Source organism: Typha angustifolia, chromosome 9 (genome assembly GCF_048772165.1).
Source record: "Typha angustifolia cultivar Huaian chromosome 9, ASM4877216v1, whole genome shotgun sequence".
Lineage (NCBI taxonomy): Eukaryota > Viridiplantae > Streptophyta > Magnoliopsida > Poales > Typhaceae > Typha > Typha angustifolia.
Genome location: NC_133247.1, coordinates 992,001 through 1,011,629, shown reverse-complemented (window position 1 = coordinate 1,011,629; position 19,629 = coordinate 992,001). Strand labels below are relative to the sequence as shown.

Here is a 19,629-nt window from a genome sequence, read left to right as displayed (position 1 = left end):
AAGGGCACAACGCATAAGACGAACTATTTACAGTAGATAGTTCATGGTCAAACAAATAAAGATAGGATTTATTTTTTATTATTTTTATGTTCTTTTGTGTATGGTGCCCATCTCTATTTTCTAGTCTATATGGATTACCCATTTATAAACGAAATTCCTGTGAATTCACTAGAATTATTGAAAGCAATATTATGCCACAAGAAAGTACCAGAGAACTAATCAAATTACGCCAATGGCATGTGACATGGAAAACCTTGATCTCCTGTCTCAACTTCAGATTTCTATCTGAAAAGAATTACATTTTAATGGTAATATTCAGCTGCAGTTCATTGTTTCTAGTGGCCTGTTATTACTCACAAATTTCAGCATTCACCTTTACTTGGATCGTGATACATTGGGGCCAAACATACTTCTCTAATTGATAACAAGACGTAAGACACAAGTCGATTGGATATCAATCACATAGCTGCCCAAATTCGTCAGCACGTTGAATGTTGCAGACTGATTGAATCATACTGGGAACTCTTCTTTGTTCCCTTTCTTTTACTCTTTAATAGTAACTCTGACGTTCTTTCAACTACCAGTTTGTTCCTATCCAAAGTCAGTCTGAGGTTTAATCGAGCATAGATCATGGTTGCCTACATCTTTGCTGCCGAGTATATTCCCACAGTGCGATGGCACCACTTACATGAACATTTAGCGACCTTATAATCCCCAGTTGAGGAATCTCTACACAAGCATCCAGGACATGAATGATATCTACAGGAATGCCCTCCTTCTCCTTCCCCAGGACCAGAACCTTGTAAACGAAAGAAAAAGTCTGTAAAGATCAAAGGATTTTACTTTGTTTCACAAATCAATACAGAAATGGGCACTCAATTAATTGTTACAAACCGTTTTATGTGGAAAATTATACTGGTCAAGGGATGTGCTATTTGCAGTCTGCTCCAGACCTATGATGGAGTAACCCTCATGCCTCTTCTTCTCTAAGAAAACTTTAACGCTATTGACTGGAACCTCTATGATGGGTATCCATTTTTCAGCAGTCACACTGCATAGGAGAAAGAACTGTTAGTAACACAACTATCCAAACATTTGCCTTTCACATATAAATGGGAAAAAAAAGTAAAAAGGTAATCTTAATAGGGAGCTGTCAATGTCTTGTTGACATCATTGGAAAGTTCTACGGTTGTTTTCATCAATTGCAATTTTTAAATTATGAATACCAACTAGTAATACTAGTTTCTGAAGTGACAGGTTCATAGATAACTAGATAGCAGTATAGCACACAAGTGGGTCATGACAGAAGATTTTTATGGCAGCTTTAAAATGTATACAAAATGACCATTTGGACATGAATCTTGAGAAAACATAGAAATATAAACCTTATGATTATACTTTTAATCTTCAAAATTACCAACACATCTCAAAGGAAAAAAAAAAGTAGGAAAGAATAATATCGCCTCATTTAATACAATAAAATTGACATTCTAAATGACAAAGGCTCCTGCTCATATCCAAAACATATAAAGATAGAACAGGCATGCGCAGGCCACCATAGTTCAAGTTACCTGATGAGTTGGAATTGTTTATCGTGAAGAATGCTTGCATCAGAAATGGCTAAACCGGCTGCTTTAAAAACCTGATAAAATCAGTTCATCAGAGGCGATAAGGATATATTGATGGAATCTTAAGACAGTGAGTTGTCATTGTAATGAATAACCTCGCAAGTTCGTGCTAATCCAGCAAGATTAGGTATACGATCAAGCAATGAAGCGACAAGGATAAGCTGTTGTTGGCTTTGCTTTATCCTCTCTACAGCTTGACTTCTTGATTGCAAGACCGAGTTCAAAAGCTGATCTTCCTTTTCCATTTCTGGTAATAGCATGAAGAATCCAAAGTTAAGACAAAATATTGTAGACATAACTGCATAAGTCACGGAATGTGTTATTCATGGTATCCCACAAACAGCAAACCATTAGCCATAAATAGGTAGTGCGGAATATTCATGATATAAAATAAATTCATCCATTTAAAAAAATTGGAAATGCAACACAATCTTACTGGGGAATATTCATTAGGATCTTTTAGATCCCAGCTACAATCCTCCAAATGGATTGAGTCTTTAAGTGTATTAGTGAATATAGGCAGACCATTCATGGTAATCAATTATCAACCCTTTGAACTCCACATGGGATGCCTAGAAGGCTACAGCGCAGCTAAATAGTTAAAGGAAACAAATGCATAACCACGGATAGGCTTATACTTTATAATTAGTCTAGAACCACACAGGAATAACAAGAGGGTTTTGCATGTATACCCTTCTAAAATATCTTATTTGCATGTATACTTCTATAAAGTTAATATTTGCATATATATATATCCCTGAAAAATACTTGGTTTTTGCGCAGATAACCCTTAAAGTCATTATTTTTAGTTTTTTACATGGATACCTTCAAACATAACTAACCGTTAAAATTCCGTCAAGTCAACTGTAAAAAGACAGAAAACCCACAAAAAAGTTAAATTATTAGGATAATTATTTGCATACGTTCCTTTTATTTAAGTTTATCCATATATTTTCACCTTTCTAACTTCCAACAGTTAAAAATTAACTTGAAGGGCATTCATGAAAACACAGTGGGTTTTAAAGGATATACATGCAAATACAAAATTAGAAGGTATCTATGGAAATAAGGAACTTTGGAGAAGTATATATGCAAAAAAAACCCAAAAAAATTATGAGTTGCAAGACCTCCCATCTTTTATAGCTGTACTAGAACATGGTCTATAAAGCTGACAGTTCCCTGATGGTTGCATAGAACGGCTCTTGCGCAAAACATAGTGTGCACGCTTGACATCAGCTGAACTATAATGGAAGATACTGATTCTCCATCTAGATATTACAGAGCACGTTGCTTGTTATGTCTACAAATAGGATAGTGTATTTAATAAATAATTTTTATTTATGAAGTTCCATATTTTGCAACAAACGAGGAAGTTCAACACTAGGTGATTCATTAACTGTACATGTCTGGGATTTGAAAAGAGTGAAGCAACAAAGAGAAGATAGGACGAAGCTGCTTGACCGGAATCAGGCACTGCCAGTATTGCTCAGGAAAAACATAATTTACAACTAGGACCATAGATAATACTATAAGTGAAATGAACTTAGAAATTTTAGCTGCCTATGGTAAGGAAAGAACTGAAAGCAGGATAATGCTTCAGGAAGCAGAAAACATCTATGTTATGAACATACTTACCTAAAAGCAATCTAGAGAAATCAGTACTGCTTAGAATGCTGTCAGCATCATTGTCCATGGGTTGTTTTCGCTCCTTATGCAGTGTAATTTTCTTCTGAAAATCTAGAGAGATATCTTTAGAAATTTGTAATGACTCAACTGTATTGGCATCAGTTGAATCGTGTTTGTCTTCATCTGGAACTGCTAGATTTTCACTTTTGATGGCCATGGCATCCCTTGCTACAGAACATCTTAACTCATCCCTCACATCCTGGAATTGCCAAAGTTTGAGATAGCAGCAATAAGAAGAAAAGATACACTAAGTCGTAGCTTACATTTAAGAACTCAATCACTTGCTCCATAAGGGAAACCGGAACACATTCAAAGTCAGATCCCTACATGGAAAGAGTTAGAATTGTTAATCCATCCATCTACAGACTCTGCATAATTCACATCATAAGAATGTGCAAATGTTGAGAGAGTAACAATATTATATTCAAAAATTTTATTAGAGAAAGCATCAAAGGAAATTAGTATTTTGAACCTCAACACGAGCACTAAATACTCCTACAGGAGTTGAAGATGTATTGGGATCAAAAAAATCCAGAAAACCTTCCATGGATGCCCTTAGCCTGAAAAGAAATGAGGCATGAGGTATTTCCCTATAAAGTGAGTGTCCAAATTTACAGATCTGTGATCCAGAAGGCAAAGTACAAAGATGAAAAGTTGATTATTCATCAGTATGAGAAATGATACATGTCAAAAACTGCTTAAAGTAATCTAAGATTCTATACAGACGAAAAAGAGAGAATCAGGAAAAACTACTAAACATGTTGACTACTTATTGCAATTTGAGAGAATACAACGATCAGTTTAGTAATTGTGGCAGTTATCATGGTAGTAAAATGAGATCGCATTGTCCTTCAATAAATGCCCTTGCCCTGTCATGATTATTTATAAACCCTAAAATACTGTCTGCTTGTCCTCCTCATCATTGCCTCTGAAACTCCTGCTCCTGCCTGTTATCTCCTGCTATTCCTTCTCAATCTTTGTGCTCTCCTTCCTTCTCCAACAAGGAAGTGCTGCGGGGACAACCCTTCATGTCAGTGTCAACACAGTGCCGAGCCAATGACACATACCTTTCAGACGGTCCAATGACATGCACAGTGTTGGAGGCACTTAAATCCTTGGTACATAATAGAATAATGGTATTACAACCTCCTCTACCTAGTGAGCTAAATACAAACAGAACACTTAATAAGAAAATTTGTTTAAGGCCTAACAACTGCTCCTCATCTTATAAGGCAGTACAGGCAAATAAGGTCATCATAACACGGACTGCAGAAAACCTCCCATGGACTCAAGGTCATGTCAAGAGAACAAGTGTCTACAGTGAAAAAGAAGCAAGTTCTCAATGTGAAATTAGACAATACCTCGCACAGTCAGTATTTTCTGTCAAATATGTCCTCAAATCTTCAAAGCACTTCCTCTCTAAGGGAGCAACTTCTGAAGTATGAAGTTTCAAGGCAGGACGCAATTTGGATAGGACACAATGAACAAGTAACTGTAACATTAATGGTTGAGATCTTAAAGGAACACTGGATAGAATAGTTCAAAAAACTTTGAACTTACCACTTCAAAACTAAATCTGTACCTGGGTGAAACCACGTAAACTGTGGTGATGTGAGGTTAAGAATGGAACTATTGGAGGAAGTAGCTCGTTCAAATGTCTTATCTGAACAGGCACTTCATTTGAGTGTAGGATTACATTTGCTGCTATAAACACATAAGAAGAAAGTGCCTGCATACAATGAAATTGCATTTAATTAATATACACAAATGGTAAGTCAGTCATACAGCCAAGCATTTACCTGTGATCGCATGCCATAATTGTGGAAAATAGGAATTAGCTGCTCTTCAGCCTGCAACAGTTTACAAAGATGTAAGGCCTTGTTTGCTTTGAGTTTAGAGACCCTCAAATTGGTTTAGTAACCAAATATCTTTTTATCTTTTTTTATATCTAATTAAGTTTACTCTCTAAAAAAATCAAGACTAAGAAATATGACTAATCAAGTCAGGGGCTTAATCTCAAATCAAACAAAGCTTAAAGTATTCAGACGTTGTTTAACTTTATAGCAAATGTTTCTTCTTTTATGCAAGAGGTACAACAGAAGTATTCCATTTGTCGAAATCATACAAGTTTTATGTGATTTTTTGAATCTTGGATATAAGAACAAAGAGAATGAGGATGCAAAACAAAAGAGAAAAGAGAAAAAAGAAAAGAGAAAAAGGAAATCTAAGGTCATTGGCTACAGATTGCTTTGGATCATCCATTGTAAAATAACTACGCCTAACATACATGAAATAAGATTGGGTTCCCTACCTGAAACTAGCACAATAACAAACAAATATGATAAACTGACATGCACAATTGATTCTTTATGGAGAAAAGGGCAAAGGTTTTTGCCTTTAAGAAAAGAAGTCACAAAGGCAAGGATATATAACGATCAATAAGAAGAAATTATTGGTACCAAGAAACTAAGCTCCTCACTAAATGAAAAAGGAAGCAAACCAAAATAAGGGTCATTTCAAAAGGTTAAAATTTGGATCCTATTTAATGAACCTATAGGTCAAAGTCCCACTAAAAGTTAAAAGAATGCATTGATTGAGAATCATGAGATGAAAAAGAGAAAGCTAAGATGATTTAACTTAACAAATTACTGAATTAAGATAACAGGTAGAGAGCAGAAACACTTCTCACCAGTGTTGGAAATTTTAAGTAAATCTGTATAGCAAATGTTTCCAGATACTGTCGTACAGCTGGTAAATTGTTCCTCTGCATAATAGGAGAAAGATAGCAATTGTCAAAGTAATACCACCAGCAACAGAAAAGAGTACCAACAAGGGCCAAAAGAAGAATGTACATCTTTATCTTAACTCTTCTTCTTCACATGATACATGAGATACAGCAACATAGACATGCAATTCTGACTTTTTTAGAATCTTTACCTGTTAGATTCTCAAAAGACAGTTCTCTAAACACTCAATATGGTGCTTACACATTAACAAGAATTTGCAACTGTACACTCAATATGGTGCTTACACATTAAAAGAATGCATTGATCGTATCATTTTGCAACTGTAAAGTGATTTTTATGAATACCATTAAGTCCCTGATTAGTACAATACATTTTTCATAAACTAGGCATCTTACGTGCAATGGTTAGCAAAAGATATTGATGAAGGATTAGGAAAGGAGAAAATAAGATTTCAGATTATTTCTAAATTAAAAAGAAAATAGACATATACTTACATAAAGACACAAATGCAAATAGCAAGTAACTTCTTTGAGTATATCCTCCTCAACAAAGTGAGATAGCACACATATCATTTGCCAAGCACGAACTTTACGCCTATGGACCTGATAAAAGAGTTTGCTTTAGCAAATATTATAGAACCAACTAGTTTCTTAGTTTAATTTCAACCAGAAAGGAAGAAACTGAGTTAAAGAAGATACTCACACTGCTATATTTTTTGTATAGTTCCTTAGCAAGATCTTTATCATTGACCTATAATAACAGAAAAACAAGTAAATAGTAGATGCCAAAGGTCACTTTACTTATGGCATAATTCTGACAAGTGATCGCAGACATCATGAGAAATAGTTAAGAAAAATCAATTAAAGCACCATACATTTTTTTACTGTGTTAAATTTCCTAGGAATGCAAACGAAATTTAATTGAATACTAGAAGGAGTGAAGATTAGGAATCACACTATACAGTTTTGACTATATTAGATGATGTCCTGGTTCCTTCCATTTTCACATGCTGTCATAAACATTAACACCAATAGACATCAAGGAGGATCAGCCATGGTTTAACCCATCTAACTCTATTACATAAGATTTTTTTTTCTCCTAGAATGATTTTCAGATTAAATGTCATAAACATATAACTGGTAAGCAAGTACATAAAAGCAGTTGATTGGTAAGGTAAGCGGCTAAATTTGCATAGCGAGTTAGCAATGTCCTCACTGCAATTCACAGGACCGGTAAGCCCCATTTGTGATAAACCTAGTTTGGAAGCATCCAGGTGATAAAGTGCAAAATACACAGAAAGCCTGAAAATGACCAAGCTATAAGATGTTCTAGTCTCTTCAATATAATAAAAGGGCAAGAAACCAGCTTGCCTTCATAAAGATTACAATTTAACAAAGTACTATCGTACACAGTGTGTACTTATCACTTGGATAGAATAGACTCAAATGTAATATTAACTTCGATGAAACTATAATAGCTTCATAGATTATTGTGCCTGGAGTGCCAATTAGTAGGGTCAGCACATACCACATCGGTGTTTCATCAGCATGGGTACAGGGGAGTATCTTGATACTCCACCTCCAACACATGTTGAACTGTGTTCTATGCAGGTGCCATGTTGACCAACTCCACACCTGGTTAATATTATTTGGCATTGTGGTGTACAGTGCCGATGGCTAACCGGCATTCCTCATGCCAACGGCATGAAAAGCCTTGAGTAGCCTGTCAAAATCCTTCTGAATTAATTACTTGTTAGTAAGTTCCATATGTAATCAAGAGTAAAGAAAGCATCAGTGTATCTCAAGAAGTCCAAAATATAAATATATGTAGCTAGTATTTAGCTAGGTTATAAGATTTTTATAGTACTAAAAATATTATAAGAAAGAAAGACACCTACTTAGCATAATTAAGACTTACAACTTTATGTAGTTGTAATCTATACTTTATTTACTCATTAGTTGAAAATTGGAACAATAGATTCATTTCTAGTATTGGTTTAGATGAAGCTTCAGTAGCATGTCTACATCTTTTTAATTTATAAGCCCCATATGCAATCATGCCAAAGAAGGAAGAATACAGAACTTCCAAAAAACGCAAAATACAAATGGAACATAATTTATGTAGACTATCAGATGTTTATAATACTTCAGATATAAATAATACGGCAAGGCACCTACTTAGCTTAGTAATCTTAATAAATCAAGTACTACTCACAACTAAGCAGCTATGTGATTTGAGAAAAATACTACAACATTTGGATCTGAATTTCAAATATATTAACAATCTGATGAGCCCATACCGCTGAATTAAGGAGTTCTAGTAGAAAAAGTTTCCCACAATGACGAACAGCCAAAGAATCTTCACCTTTTAATTCTCCCTCCCCTTTCACTAAATTTGCCAGTTGGTGAAAAAGAACAGCAACAGATACACGAGCATACAGCTCTGTATTGATGAACACCTGAAAATAGTAGAACATGAACTGTAGTAATATGAATGTTAAGACAAATGAAAGGTCCACAAGAAAAATAACAACGCAATAATGGTAGAAAGAATTTTAAAGGCCATAAGCTACAAAGAATGAAACAAGAGTTCCGGTAAGAGGAAATACTCAAGAAGGATATGTAACAGTGCTTATGATTACATATATAATTAGTTGGAATAGGTCCTGGTATTATGCAATTATTCTTGCTCATGACTTTCTTCCAATAGTCACTCAGGATCCACCATAATATAGACACAACAATTTCCGAGCTGTCCAAAACCCTAACACATAAAGCGTGGTTAGGTTGTACATGCCCTATAGCATGCAAGATATTTCTGTCTAAGACGGGGTTAATTATGAGCAAATGCAATATAATGACTTATAGAATGCATCATATATCAAAATAATTCATTCTGAAATAAAACGGAACTTGTTCGTATTCCTCCTATTACTACATGTATAGTTGATATACACAAAAATGAAAAATCATATTTTATATTAGTTATACACCACAAGTTATGGTGGTGTTTGGATGATGGTTAGCTCCAAAACCTGGTTAACCTACTCTCATTTATTAACCTTGAATAAGTTATCTTAAAAGGGCTTAGGGAATTAAGTGTTGATTGTAAACGGATTACTGGTGTCATCGTTATTTTCTATTTAACATGAAAAGGTAGTCCTTAAACAAGAATATTTAGGTTTAGGAGATATTTTATTTCAATTGACCAAAATACCTTTTATAATAAAGGAAAGATATAAATTATTAAAACTTAAAAGGCTTGTGAGGAAAGAGAGCGAAGAAAAGGATCAAAATAACAATTGATCAAAGTAATATCTTTATCAATGGCAAAATGATAATTTGACTTTACTGTTAAACTAGTTTAATTTGATACTCTAAACTAGGTTTATGGAGAAGTAGGTATTGGGTAACCATGTTTTGGAAAAAAAGGTATTTGCTGTCAGAACCAGATTAGTGGAACATTAACCTGGCTTAAGGAAACAAAGCTTGATCAATAAATCAAGGTCAGGTCATTTACAAACGAGCAAACTTGATTGAGCCTTATCGAGCCAATTTCGAGCCAGCTTTATCATTTTGACAGCCCTACTTGAAATCAAGAGAATTTCATACATTTCCTCCTCCCTATAATAAACGATGTAGCATTCAATGCCCTTTCTTATAAGCATGAAAACAAAACGATGCATGTGACACTTGATGCAAAAAAAGAAGAAGAAGCTAACTTCTATCTAAGGATGACGCAAGCATTCAGCCTGATTGATGAACCCCATAGTAGAATGAAGACAAAAAAAGGTGGATCTTCATAAGCACCATTGCCCATTACTCTCAACAGGGGGTCATCAAGTGATTATCACTGTTATGTAGGTCCCCAAAAGTGTTGAAATTGGTTTACCTCCGTGAACTCACGATCTGGGCTTTGAGCTAACAAAGAAACTTCAGCTCTTGCTTCATGGTTTTCAGACAGTTCAGCTTCAAAATCCTCATCAAAAGCCACTGCAGCAAAAATTGTTGCAAAATCCATAAAGACCATAAATCCAAGAGGAGAGAAGAATTATCGCTATGAAAACAAAATCATAATGCTCAAATAAAGAAGAGAAAAAGAATACCAGAGCCATATAACGCTAAAAGCTTTAGCTCCTTTATGTAATATTTCACTGTTTTTGGGTATAACAGCCATAATCCTGTTAGATGCAAAGCTGCAAGTCGAATAGTGCGAGGGCTTTTTGCGCCATCATCAAGAAGTTTCTCAATGAACTGCAGAAAGTGTAGATAAGATTCACATATCTCTGCAAGTGAAAATTTATAGCTAGCAGGGCCAAAAGAAAGAGAGATCAATGAAAGCAAAAGATTACAAAAAAAATTGAACATTTGAATAGCACATATGATACAGAACAAACTCTTTGATCGTAGATCTGAGAAAAAAATATATAGTAAAAGTAATAAAATCCGAGGAATCCACTAACCGAGGTGTCGAAATCCACCAACATTGGAATCCACCGACAAGCGCTCAATATATTAAAACTCTCTAAATATTCATTAATTAAAAAGAGAGGACTACAAGCCTTTATATAGGCAAAACAAAGCAAAAGAATAAAAATAGCCTAATAAGTAAAAAATAACAAAAATAGCCCTGCAAGGCTAATCAAAACCCTCATTAAACTAGAGAGTTATGAGTGCAGTTCTCTTATGCCATACAAGAGTAAATGTGACGAATAGTGGTGTCCGCACCAACATAACCAATAGCTTTTGTGAACATGAAATAAGAATTCCATGATGCCCTATGGGAGAATAGGAGAAAAACCAAGAGTAAAAGTCTGTCTTAAACATCCATGGGGATAAAAAAAGTAGTTATACAGTACCTCATCAGACAATTTTCTGTATTTCCTCATCAAATCATTCAGCAGACATCGATAGCCTACTTAGAGAAACACATCAGCCACCTTTTCCAAGGGAGAGATACTAAGTAATTACCCATCATCATGCTATCTTTCACATACCAAGGTGATATCAAGCCACATGACTATAAGATTGACATTTTCTAATTACAAACTTGTGATCCATGTAACCAATTGAAGGTGACGAAGGCCCCAGCTAGAAACTGTTTCTAATATGCAACCACAAATCCTTGGCATGTGTGTTTCCTCACAAACTCACAATAGGTTATAAAGTAGACTACTAGACTCAACTAATAAGTACTCGATAGTTTCTGTAATCCCGCCACAAACCACACTGCAACAAAATATTAACTCTCCTAGACCTAACTATTTGCAACCAGCTGGAATGGATCATTTTCCAAACTCGATTTTGTTTCAAGTCAGATCTCTGTCAAACAAACTGCTATGATGCTATCATGTTATACCTTCACCAAAAGGCAGTAGGAAATTAAGTAAAGCTAGTAAATGTACCATTTCAATCGAGAAAAAAGGGATTGCCAAATTTTGTAAGTAATTATCACCTGAAACAAAAGCTGACAAATTTACTAAGGTTGAGACTAGAGAGTCAGTAAATCAAAATTTGGATGTAATTGCATGGAAAGATTCTGGTAAGTTGCCAAAGTCTATGTTTTCTCTTCTATCAGATTGACTGAATCAATCAACCGGAGAAGAAAAGAAAATGCACTATATACCATATCATGCAAGGCTGAAGACTGAAGAGCGTAACTGCAGAATGCAGAAATGCATCATAACATAGGTGGCTTGTACTGCAATTCATGACAACTTAAATTGCATAAATGAATCAACAAAACAGATATTTAGATAAGCAAAGAGTTTATATCTTATCTAATGTCAACCGAGAACATACAGGTCATGAACCATTAAAGGAGTACTTATGAAACTTGTAAATTGAATAAATAACAACAAATCAACAGTAGATTATAAATAAACTGACCCACTTTAAAGGGCCTTGCTCGTTTCCATGTGTTTCATGCATGTTAGAATCACCAAATACTGAAGGATGCAAAATTGCAGATAGAAGTGCAGCAATAGGTGCAACTCTACGTTTATTGCAGCTGAGATGTAATATCCATGAAGACTTCACTAACCGCATCATCATCTGCAGAGAAAACAGACATTTTAAATGACCATGACATTTCTGAAGAAACTGTATAGATTTGTAAAGAGATGTACTGAAAATCAGAAATGAAATAATTGATGTAAGATATCTAGAATATTTCAAGTATTTTTCCATCTGTATTCATATCTAAGCTAGGAATAGGAAATCAGGGTTTGATGTTGTAGGCTTATAGCTAGGCGTAACCAGTTTATTCCACTGAGGGAACAATGTGGGTAAAGGACGATTTCATCTCTTTCCCAGCGTGATTTATATCTCATATTGAAGCACTTAATGTAATGGTTAACGCTAGCACACCCCTGCTGGTGATGCATTGCATACAATTGGTCCTCCCATCTTCCCCTTCATGAGAATCTTGAGTAGTAGGACACTTTATCAATATATCCTTGTCTTCTATATTCTGTCTATGCAGGTATCTAACTTCACTCGAAGACATACTTCCAACAGATCGACTGTAACTATTGTAAAATGATATGAATATTACCTGACAATTAATTCCAGATAGTGAGGAAGTAACTTCATGCAATCTACCAGAGCACAACATCGACAATATCAACCTCACACATCTCAATATGGACAAAACAGAATTTTCCCCAGCATTTTCAAGGCTGCAAAGACAAATTAGATCAGTACAATAAACTGCACAAACAAGTTTTCAAATTAAAGTTAACATCAGATAAGGAAGGCCATAAAACTCATTTAAATATTGCAAGTTCTCCCAATTCCATCTATTAAAAAATATTGAAGTACTTGAAAAGCTAGGAAAGTCTCTTTGAAAATTGGCAACATCTTGTCATTCTATACAGAAAATTCAGATATATCAAAAGTTTTAAAAACATCATAAGTAATGACCTTTCAATGATATCAAAGAAAATGGTTATCAGGGTTGACTCTGAAAATAAGGGAAGAGGACTCTGTAGATGAATTCCTTCCTCTCGTACATTGTAAGGAATGGACAGCAGGGAGTCTAGACAAAGCCACTGAATCACAATTGGTTTGTTAGTATACAAGATTCCATTCAACATGCTCATAAGCTATTATAGCATAAGATTTTCCTAAATCCTTTCCAAATGTAGGTGACATTCTCACCTTCCAATACATTAAAACTGCTCGCCTGCTTCGTGTCAAAATTCCATTTGTAAGGAGATCATTGATGTTGTCCAGAAAGTTAATAGCCAGCAGATCTAATGAAGGTTCAACTTTTCCATCTAATTGTTTTGACATGGAGTATGCCATCATAAGATCAAAATTCGAAGATGCAAAAGCAGCTGATAGTGCTTTCAAAACATACGCGAGAGCTTCATATGCTGCTAAACGAACTTCTGCTCCAATCTACTCTCGGATAAAACAACCAAATTGAAAAAACTAAAAACAATAATAAATCTAAAATATAAAACTTGACTATAAAGTTAAAATTAAAAACAAAAATGATAAGTTCTCAGTAAATATCTCATATGCAAACAAAACATGCCTCTGTATCACCATTAGGAGATAGGATAACTTTCCAAGAAAAGTCCCAGAGGAAGGCAAATGAAGAATCAAGCAAATCATCTTTTGTAACATGAGTGCACCATGAAGACACACAAGCAATAGTCCTCATCGACAAAATCTGTTGACAAGAGAAAGACATACCATTACCATCAACTTAGATTGTTTAGAAATATGTCGTTAAAGTGAAAGGTAGTAATATACTAATTTTAAGTATGATAGATACCAATAGGCTCGTGAAACAATCAGCTGAATTTAGCCTATTATTTATATGATTTTAAGTACATTAAAATAAAGGGAAGTACAGCTTGCAAAATGGAAGAAGACATAGATGCAGGCAAACGTCGCTGACTAGGGCCCCCGAGCTTTCCTTTGACAGAACAGGGTAATTCTGTAACTTCTGGTATATGTGTTGACAAGAATACTGGACAAACAGATTCAGCAAATGCCACAAGCTCTTTCTGCAATAAACACATAAAGTTACTTTAGTTAAAGCATGTTTGTAATTGCTTTAGCCAGCAGAAGATATTGCTGAGTAGTATTGGAAAACTAGGATTATCTGCTCACCATCACAGTAAACAACAATCTTGTAAATTTTTCAGAAAGGGAAGATAAAAGAGGAGAGAAGTGATCTGATCTCTTTCTCATATGAGGTTCTTCCCCGGATCTAACTTCAATACAGTGGATAGATTTCCTCCAAGCCATTTGAAATTCCTCAACCAAGCTCAAAATGATAATGATAAACTTAATAGGAATCCAATCTATATTACAGTCCTGCTCAGAAAGACAGCTGACATTGTTTCTGAGGAACTGCAAGAACAAGATCAAAGAATTAGATCTGTCATAAAATAACTATACAATGCTGACAAAATATTGATAGCAATAGAGGGATTCTTCTTGTTATCAATTAGCAAAATAAGAGTCAAGAGAAAGTGGAACTATAGTATAGTCGAGAAGAAATCAGACCATAAATACTGGTTCTAAATGTTGCTCCTCTGAGACTACAAGAAGAAGAGCCCTTGCCCACCTTTGTGCCTCAGCTTCCCATGCACCCACGTCTTCATCGTCAAATGTAAGCAAGCCTTTTGCTGTGTAGGTGTACTTTATGAAGCTTGTAGGGAAAGTGATAAGCTCATTCAGAAAATGAGAATTGATGTCAACAGAGCATTGCACCCTGTTCTTTCGAAGCCAACGTTGCATTATTCCTCTCAATGGTCCTAGGAAACAATTATATTCCAACTTAAAATAGCAAACGAAAATGAAATGAGATAAGATGATTCAAGTCACAGCACTAAGAGAACAAAATGAACAACAAAGAGAGTGAAACCAAAATAAAATCTAAAAAAAATAGTAAATTTCCAAAAGTCAACCATCAGTCATGTAGATAGAGGAAGAAGGCACACAAATTATAAGTTTTGTATAGTAAAATAAACTCCGTGTTGCTGGCCATCAATGATGGAGAAAAAGAGTATTGATGCAACTCAACGTACACTAGCATGAATCTTTGAACTGCAAGAGACTAAACTGGTAATGTTGGATTGAAACATACATCAAGTAGTTAATATAAGTTAAAGAAGCAAATGACTAACTTAACAGGACAAAGTTAATAAGATAGAAATTTGTAATTCAGAAGAGAAAAGTTGCACTTACCAGAATGATCAGTAAACTCTCGAGGCACTTTAGAAAGAAAATGCAAAAGCAAATCAAGTGGGACATCAGTTGCACTTATCAGGGACACTGCAGCTTGAACGACCTGCTCACAAACTGGAAGCATTGAAAGTAAGGAGTCAACTAGATTTCACTTTGTGATAATAGCAGTCCTAAAGTTTAAATCATGTTCCATCCTTATCTACCCAGAAATATGAACCTTTATGACGATAATTTGGATTGAAGTGCTGTTTACTTCTCTCGATAACAATTCCTAAAGCATCCAATACATCTGTGGTACTGATCAGCACAGTCTTGCCATACTTGGTCCTTTTAACCTCTAAAGAAGCATGTGTACTACAAGGTACATCAGCCCCCTCGTGCATATCAGATTGACCAGCAGACGAAGCAATACAAAAGGCAAGAGTCATTAATCCAGCTCGGCTAAATGACTCTTGTCTAGCAGCACATGCTAAACTCCAAACCAGTAATAGACGGTCACTGTAATCAGATAAAAGCATCCTTAGTGATAATATCTGCCTAATTAAAAGTAAACACAAAATACATAAAACTTCAAAATTTTAAAATAAAAGTTCCTCTGCAAACTGGTGAAGATTTTCTTTTGACATTGGTGGGAACAATTTCCACCAGAAAAATACATGTCTGAAGTCATGCAGTGGCTGATGTAACCATAATTGTTGAACATGCAGTAACATACATGAAAGGTGATGTGCACATTTTATCACAAGGCATAGAAGGTGTCCTTGCAGCTTTCTAATGCCCTCTATAAGATAAACACATTAATCGTAACTTCCCAAGAAAAATGGACAAAAAAAACCAAAATATAGATCTATACTTCATGTATTTGGTGTACAGCAATTGTTAGTATGCTTTGTTGACTAGTGACTGAGCAGTACATGCACCCTTGCATGCCCATATCTAACATCTTCTAAAAGCGAGTATATTGTGCTCAGATTAATAAGCAAAAGGCCTCATAAAATACATATAACAGCGACCAGAACTACATCACAGAGATATTTCATCAACTTTTAAATCTTAAAATTTTAACAATATCACTATTTACATTGTTCAGCAATATTAAGTCAAAATTTACGCATGATGTACATCACTGTTATAGATCTAAAATAGCATTGAATATCGAACAAAAGTACAATACCTGAACATCATATGATAGGAAAAATTATGAAAGAACTTCATTGCACCTTGGATAGTTTTTGAATCATAAATACCTCTCACACCTGCAGCAAAGTAAGAAAATGATGCTAAAATCATGACTAAGCATATAATTATATGGTCAATAGGCCAATGTGGAACATTGTTAAAGGTCATCAAACCAATGAGCAATTAGCAATATAATCAAACAAATTAAGTTTCTGGTAAATGGAGCTTTTTCCCTTGGCTAATAAAATGAGAGCAACTACTGGATAAAACTAACTAACCGAAGTCCTTGTGGTGCACAACATCATTCAACCCACGTATTAGAGGACCAAGCACAAACTCTTCTGGAACTCTTTGAGCGCAATTTTCATTTTTTTCCCATGCAATGTCTAAAAAAGATTGCATAATTAAGCACCGCACTGCAACATCCATAACAGCAGTTTTCAGATGACAGAAAGAAACATCTACAGGATTTTTTTACAGATAAAAAGAGAGACATGGCACTGGCCTTGCGGGTTTTCATGAGAAAAGCCACGCTCCCACAATACTGTCATCCAGCTTAAAATTCCTTCTGGTGTTTCCATCTGATTATGATAACCTCCATAGTTTGGAGGACTCAGACAATTATTCTGTGGTCTGAACTGAAACAAAAAGGCTATCTGAAAAGGAGCAAATCAGTCAATTAATCCAACTATGGACAGAAAAGAACAATGCAGCAAAGATTAAGATAACCAATATATAGTCATAGAAACATAATTTAGTATTATAATTCTGATGCAAAACCACAAGAACAGATAATAAATCAGATTCTTTTTGCCATATCACTGCTAGCTAAAGCAACCATGTAAGGTCACAGAAATAAGAACACAGAGAAATGCACAGGCATGTGCTAAGATGTCCAACGTTTGAAAAAAAGATACACAAACTTACCTGGTGAGTCCAAGCAGCCTCAACTAAATGTGTGCCATATTCTTCAAGCATTTCATAGAGTAATAGGAAGACCTTCCACCTGTCTTGGCTACTCAAACAACATTCACCTATGCGGGATACATCACCAACACCTAAGGACTTGGCTTCTTCATCAGCCCACCGTTCTCTTCTTGTCATAGCAGAATGTGAAGCTGTGCATCCTGGTGTGGTGGCTGAAGTATTCTTCACATCCGGAGGGAACTTAGAATCCTCAGAGCCAAGTTGATTACAATGGCTTCCAGTATAAGAGAAATAGTCGCTAAGCAATCTTTTCATGACATATAAAACTTGCTTTCTTACTGAAGCATGCTTATCGACCTAACATGAGTGGAAGATAAATAGACTATAACCAGGTTATCACTTCTTCACAAACAAATAGAAATTTGCATGAATTATACAACAGACTTTTAAGTAGAAAAAACATACCAATCCTTTGCGAATTTCCTCCCAAAATTCCTTTACCTTTGTTATGTCAAAATTGTCATAGTTATCACCTTTTCTCAAAATTTCACATTTTTCTGTGTGGAACGAGAAATACGAAGATAGCAAATTGAATGCATCAAGTCGCTCTACATGCCCAAAAGAGAACAGAGAAGTACAGCACTCCCATATATCTTTCAAAAAAGAGAACCTGCGGCACCAAACCAATTATACAAATGGGCTACTGCATTCCCTTAATTAACATAAAAGCAACGTATCCAATAATTTGTACTACATGCAGACAGAGAAACCTGCTCCTACCTAGAAATAGTGTATTGCGACCCACAAATAAAAACTGTGACATGAGAAATCTCATTAAGCGATCTGAGTACAACTGGAAGGATCATGTTAACTGCGCAGGACCGATATTCTGCAGACTGTCTAAGCATCCCAAGTGCCAGCCTGGACAAGTCCCATGTCAAGTTCTGGACTAAAATATCCAAAGAGCTGCAACCATCAACAGATATTTTCTCCCTCCTTCTCAATGCAGAATCAGTTAAGTATGTCAAGGCACGGCAGGCCATTGACAAAGGTAAAGATCCCAATGACACCTCGTCAAAATTTTGATCAAAGAATTCCTCATTACTCCAATGGTAAACAGCCAGCTCATCGTTCCGAACCAGACCCACACCAAGGCCCACTGACCTCAGGCAGAACCGGACAATTGTTTCTCCCACAACCTCCCACGATTGATTCTTGGAAACAGCATTACATAGCAAACCAACGATCTGCCAAGAGACCATCTCTAGGTTAACAGATTGACGAATATAAGAACCGAACACACAAGAACACATCCCAAGTTACCTGATTAAGAAGCTCCGAGTGGCCCAAATCCATCGTCTTCAACAGTGGCACGAGCACTCTCCAGATAACCAACCGCAGGGATTCATGCGAAGACCCTATAAAAGCACCAGCGGATAAAAATAATTCAAGAAACGCAACAGATCACCAAAGTTTGGCGCCAGGATTCAATCTTACCGTTGTTAATCAGATGACAGAGCGCGGCGGTGTGAGACACAACGCAGTTGGATTGAAGAGCCTGCGTTAGAAGGAATCAGCAATGCGGAACGATACGGAGGGTAATGAAATTGATTCATCTAACCTCGGTGGGATCGGGGAAAGCGTGAAGGAGGGCGGAGAAGAGTTGCAAAGGTGGGATGGAAGCGGAGGCGACGACGCAGTCGATGATCGCCGGAACGGCGGCGGATGGGACGGCGGCGAAGCTGCTCGTGAGAGCAGCGACGTGGGGCTTGAGGGTTTCTTGGGAAGGCGGAGGTATATCGCCCATTTCTTCGGTTGGTTCTCCTCGGCCTCTCGTGCTTGCTTCTTTCTCTTCTCAGTATTGTGTCCACTGATGACTGATGCCTGATGCCTGATGCCGTAAAGCCGTAAAGCCCTAAACCCAGGAGGAAGAAGGTCCTTTCGAGCGGGTGTGAGATCCGATACCAAATCGGGTCGCGTCGAGTCGGGTTCGGGTCATACCCACCTTGCTGGAAAGTAATATGGTAGTACATAGTAACGTGGCACTCGCGTAGTCGCATGTTGTGTAACGTTGACACTTGTAACTTATTACTTATATTAGTGTGTTTCCATTTCGTCTTGCGGATAGGAAGAAAAATGCTATCTGAATTTGGTCAAAATGATATCATTTTCTCTGCCATTTTAATAGTATCAAAGTATGGCACATCATGCTCGGATAAATTGAACAGCACATCATATCATAATGATGCATAC

The 19,629-nt window shown here is 36.1% G+C and overlaps 1 protein-coding gene across 1 annotated transcript; it reads right to left on the bottom strand.

The window, feature by feature from the left end:
* Positions 1-260: 260 nt before the first annotated feature.
* LOC140766599 (uncharacterized) lies at positions 261-19,288 on the bottom strand. Its single transcript, XM_073106028.1, has 35 exons — positions 18,998-19,288; positions 18,874-18,934; positions 18,700-18,794; positions 18,157-18,623; positions 17,842-18,046; positions 17,377-17,733; positions 16,955-17,105; positions 16,728-16,865; positions 16,445-16,526; positions 15,488-15,768; positions 15,271-15,384; positions 14,587-14,837; positions 14,188-14,430; positions 13,926-14,081; positions 13,604-13,741; positions 13,222-13,464; positions 12,985-13,112; positions 12,617-12,740; positions 11,950-12,114; positions 10,167-10,314; positions 9,953-10,053; positions 8,361-8,519; positions 6,764-6,811; positions 6,556-6,663; positions 6,004-6,078; positions 5,114-5,164; positions 4,897-5,043; positions 4,676-4,806; positions 3,787-3,874; positions 3,578-3,637; positions 3,264-3,513; positions 1,724-1,875; positions 1,572-1,642; positions 895-1,051; positions 261-799 (listed from the first exon to the last, which is right to left on the bottom strand). The coding sequence occupies exons 1-35, from the start codon at positions 19,181-19,183 to the stop codon at positions 629-631; spliced, it is 5,502 nt and encodes a 1,833-aa protein (XP_072962129.1). The 5' UTR covers positions 19,184-19,288; the 3' UTR covers positions 261-628.
* Positions 19,289-19,629: the final 341 nt, after the last annotated feature.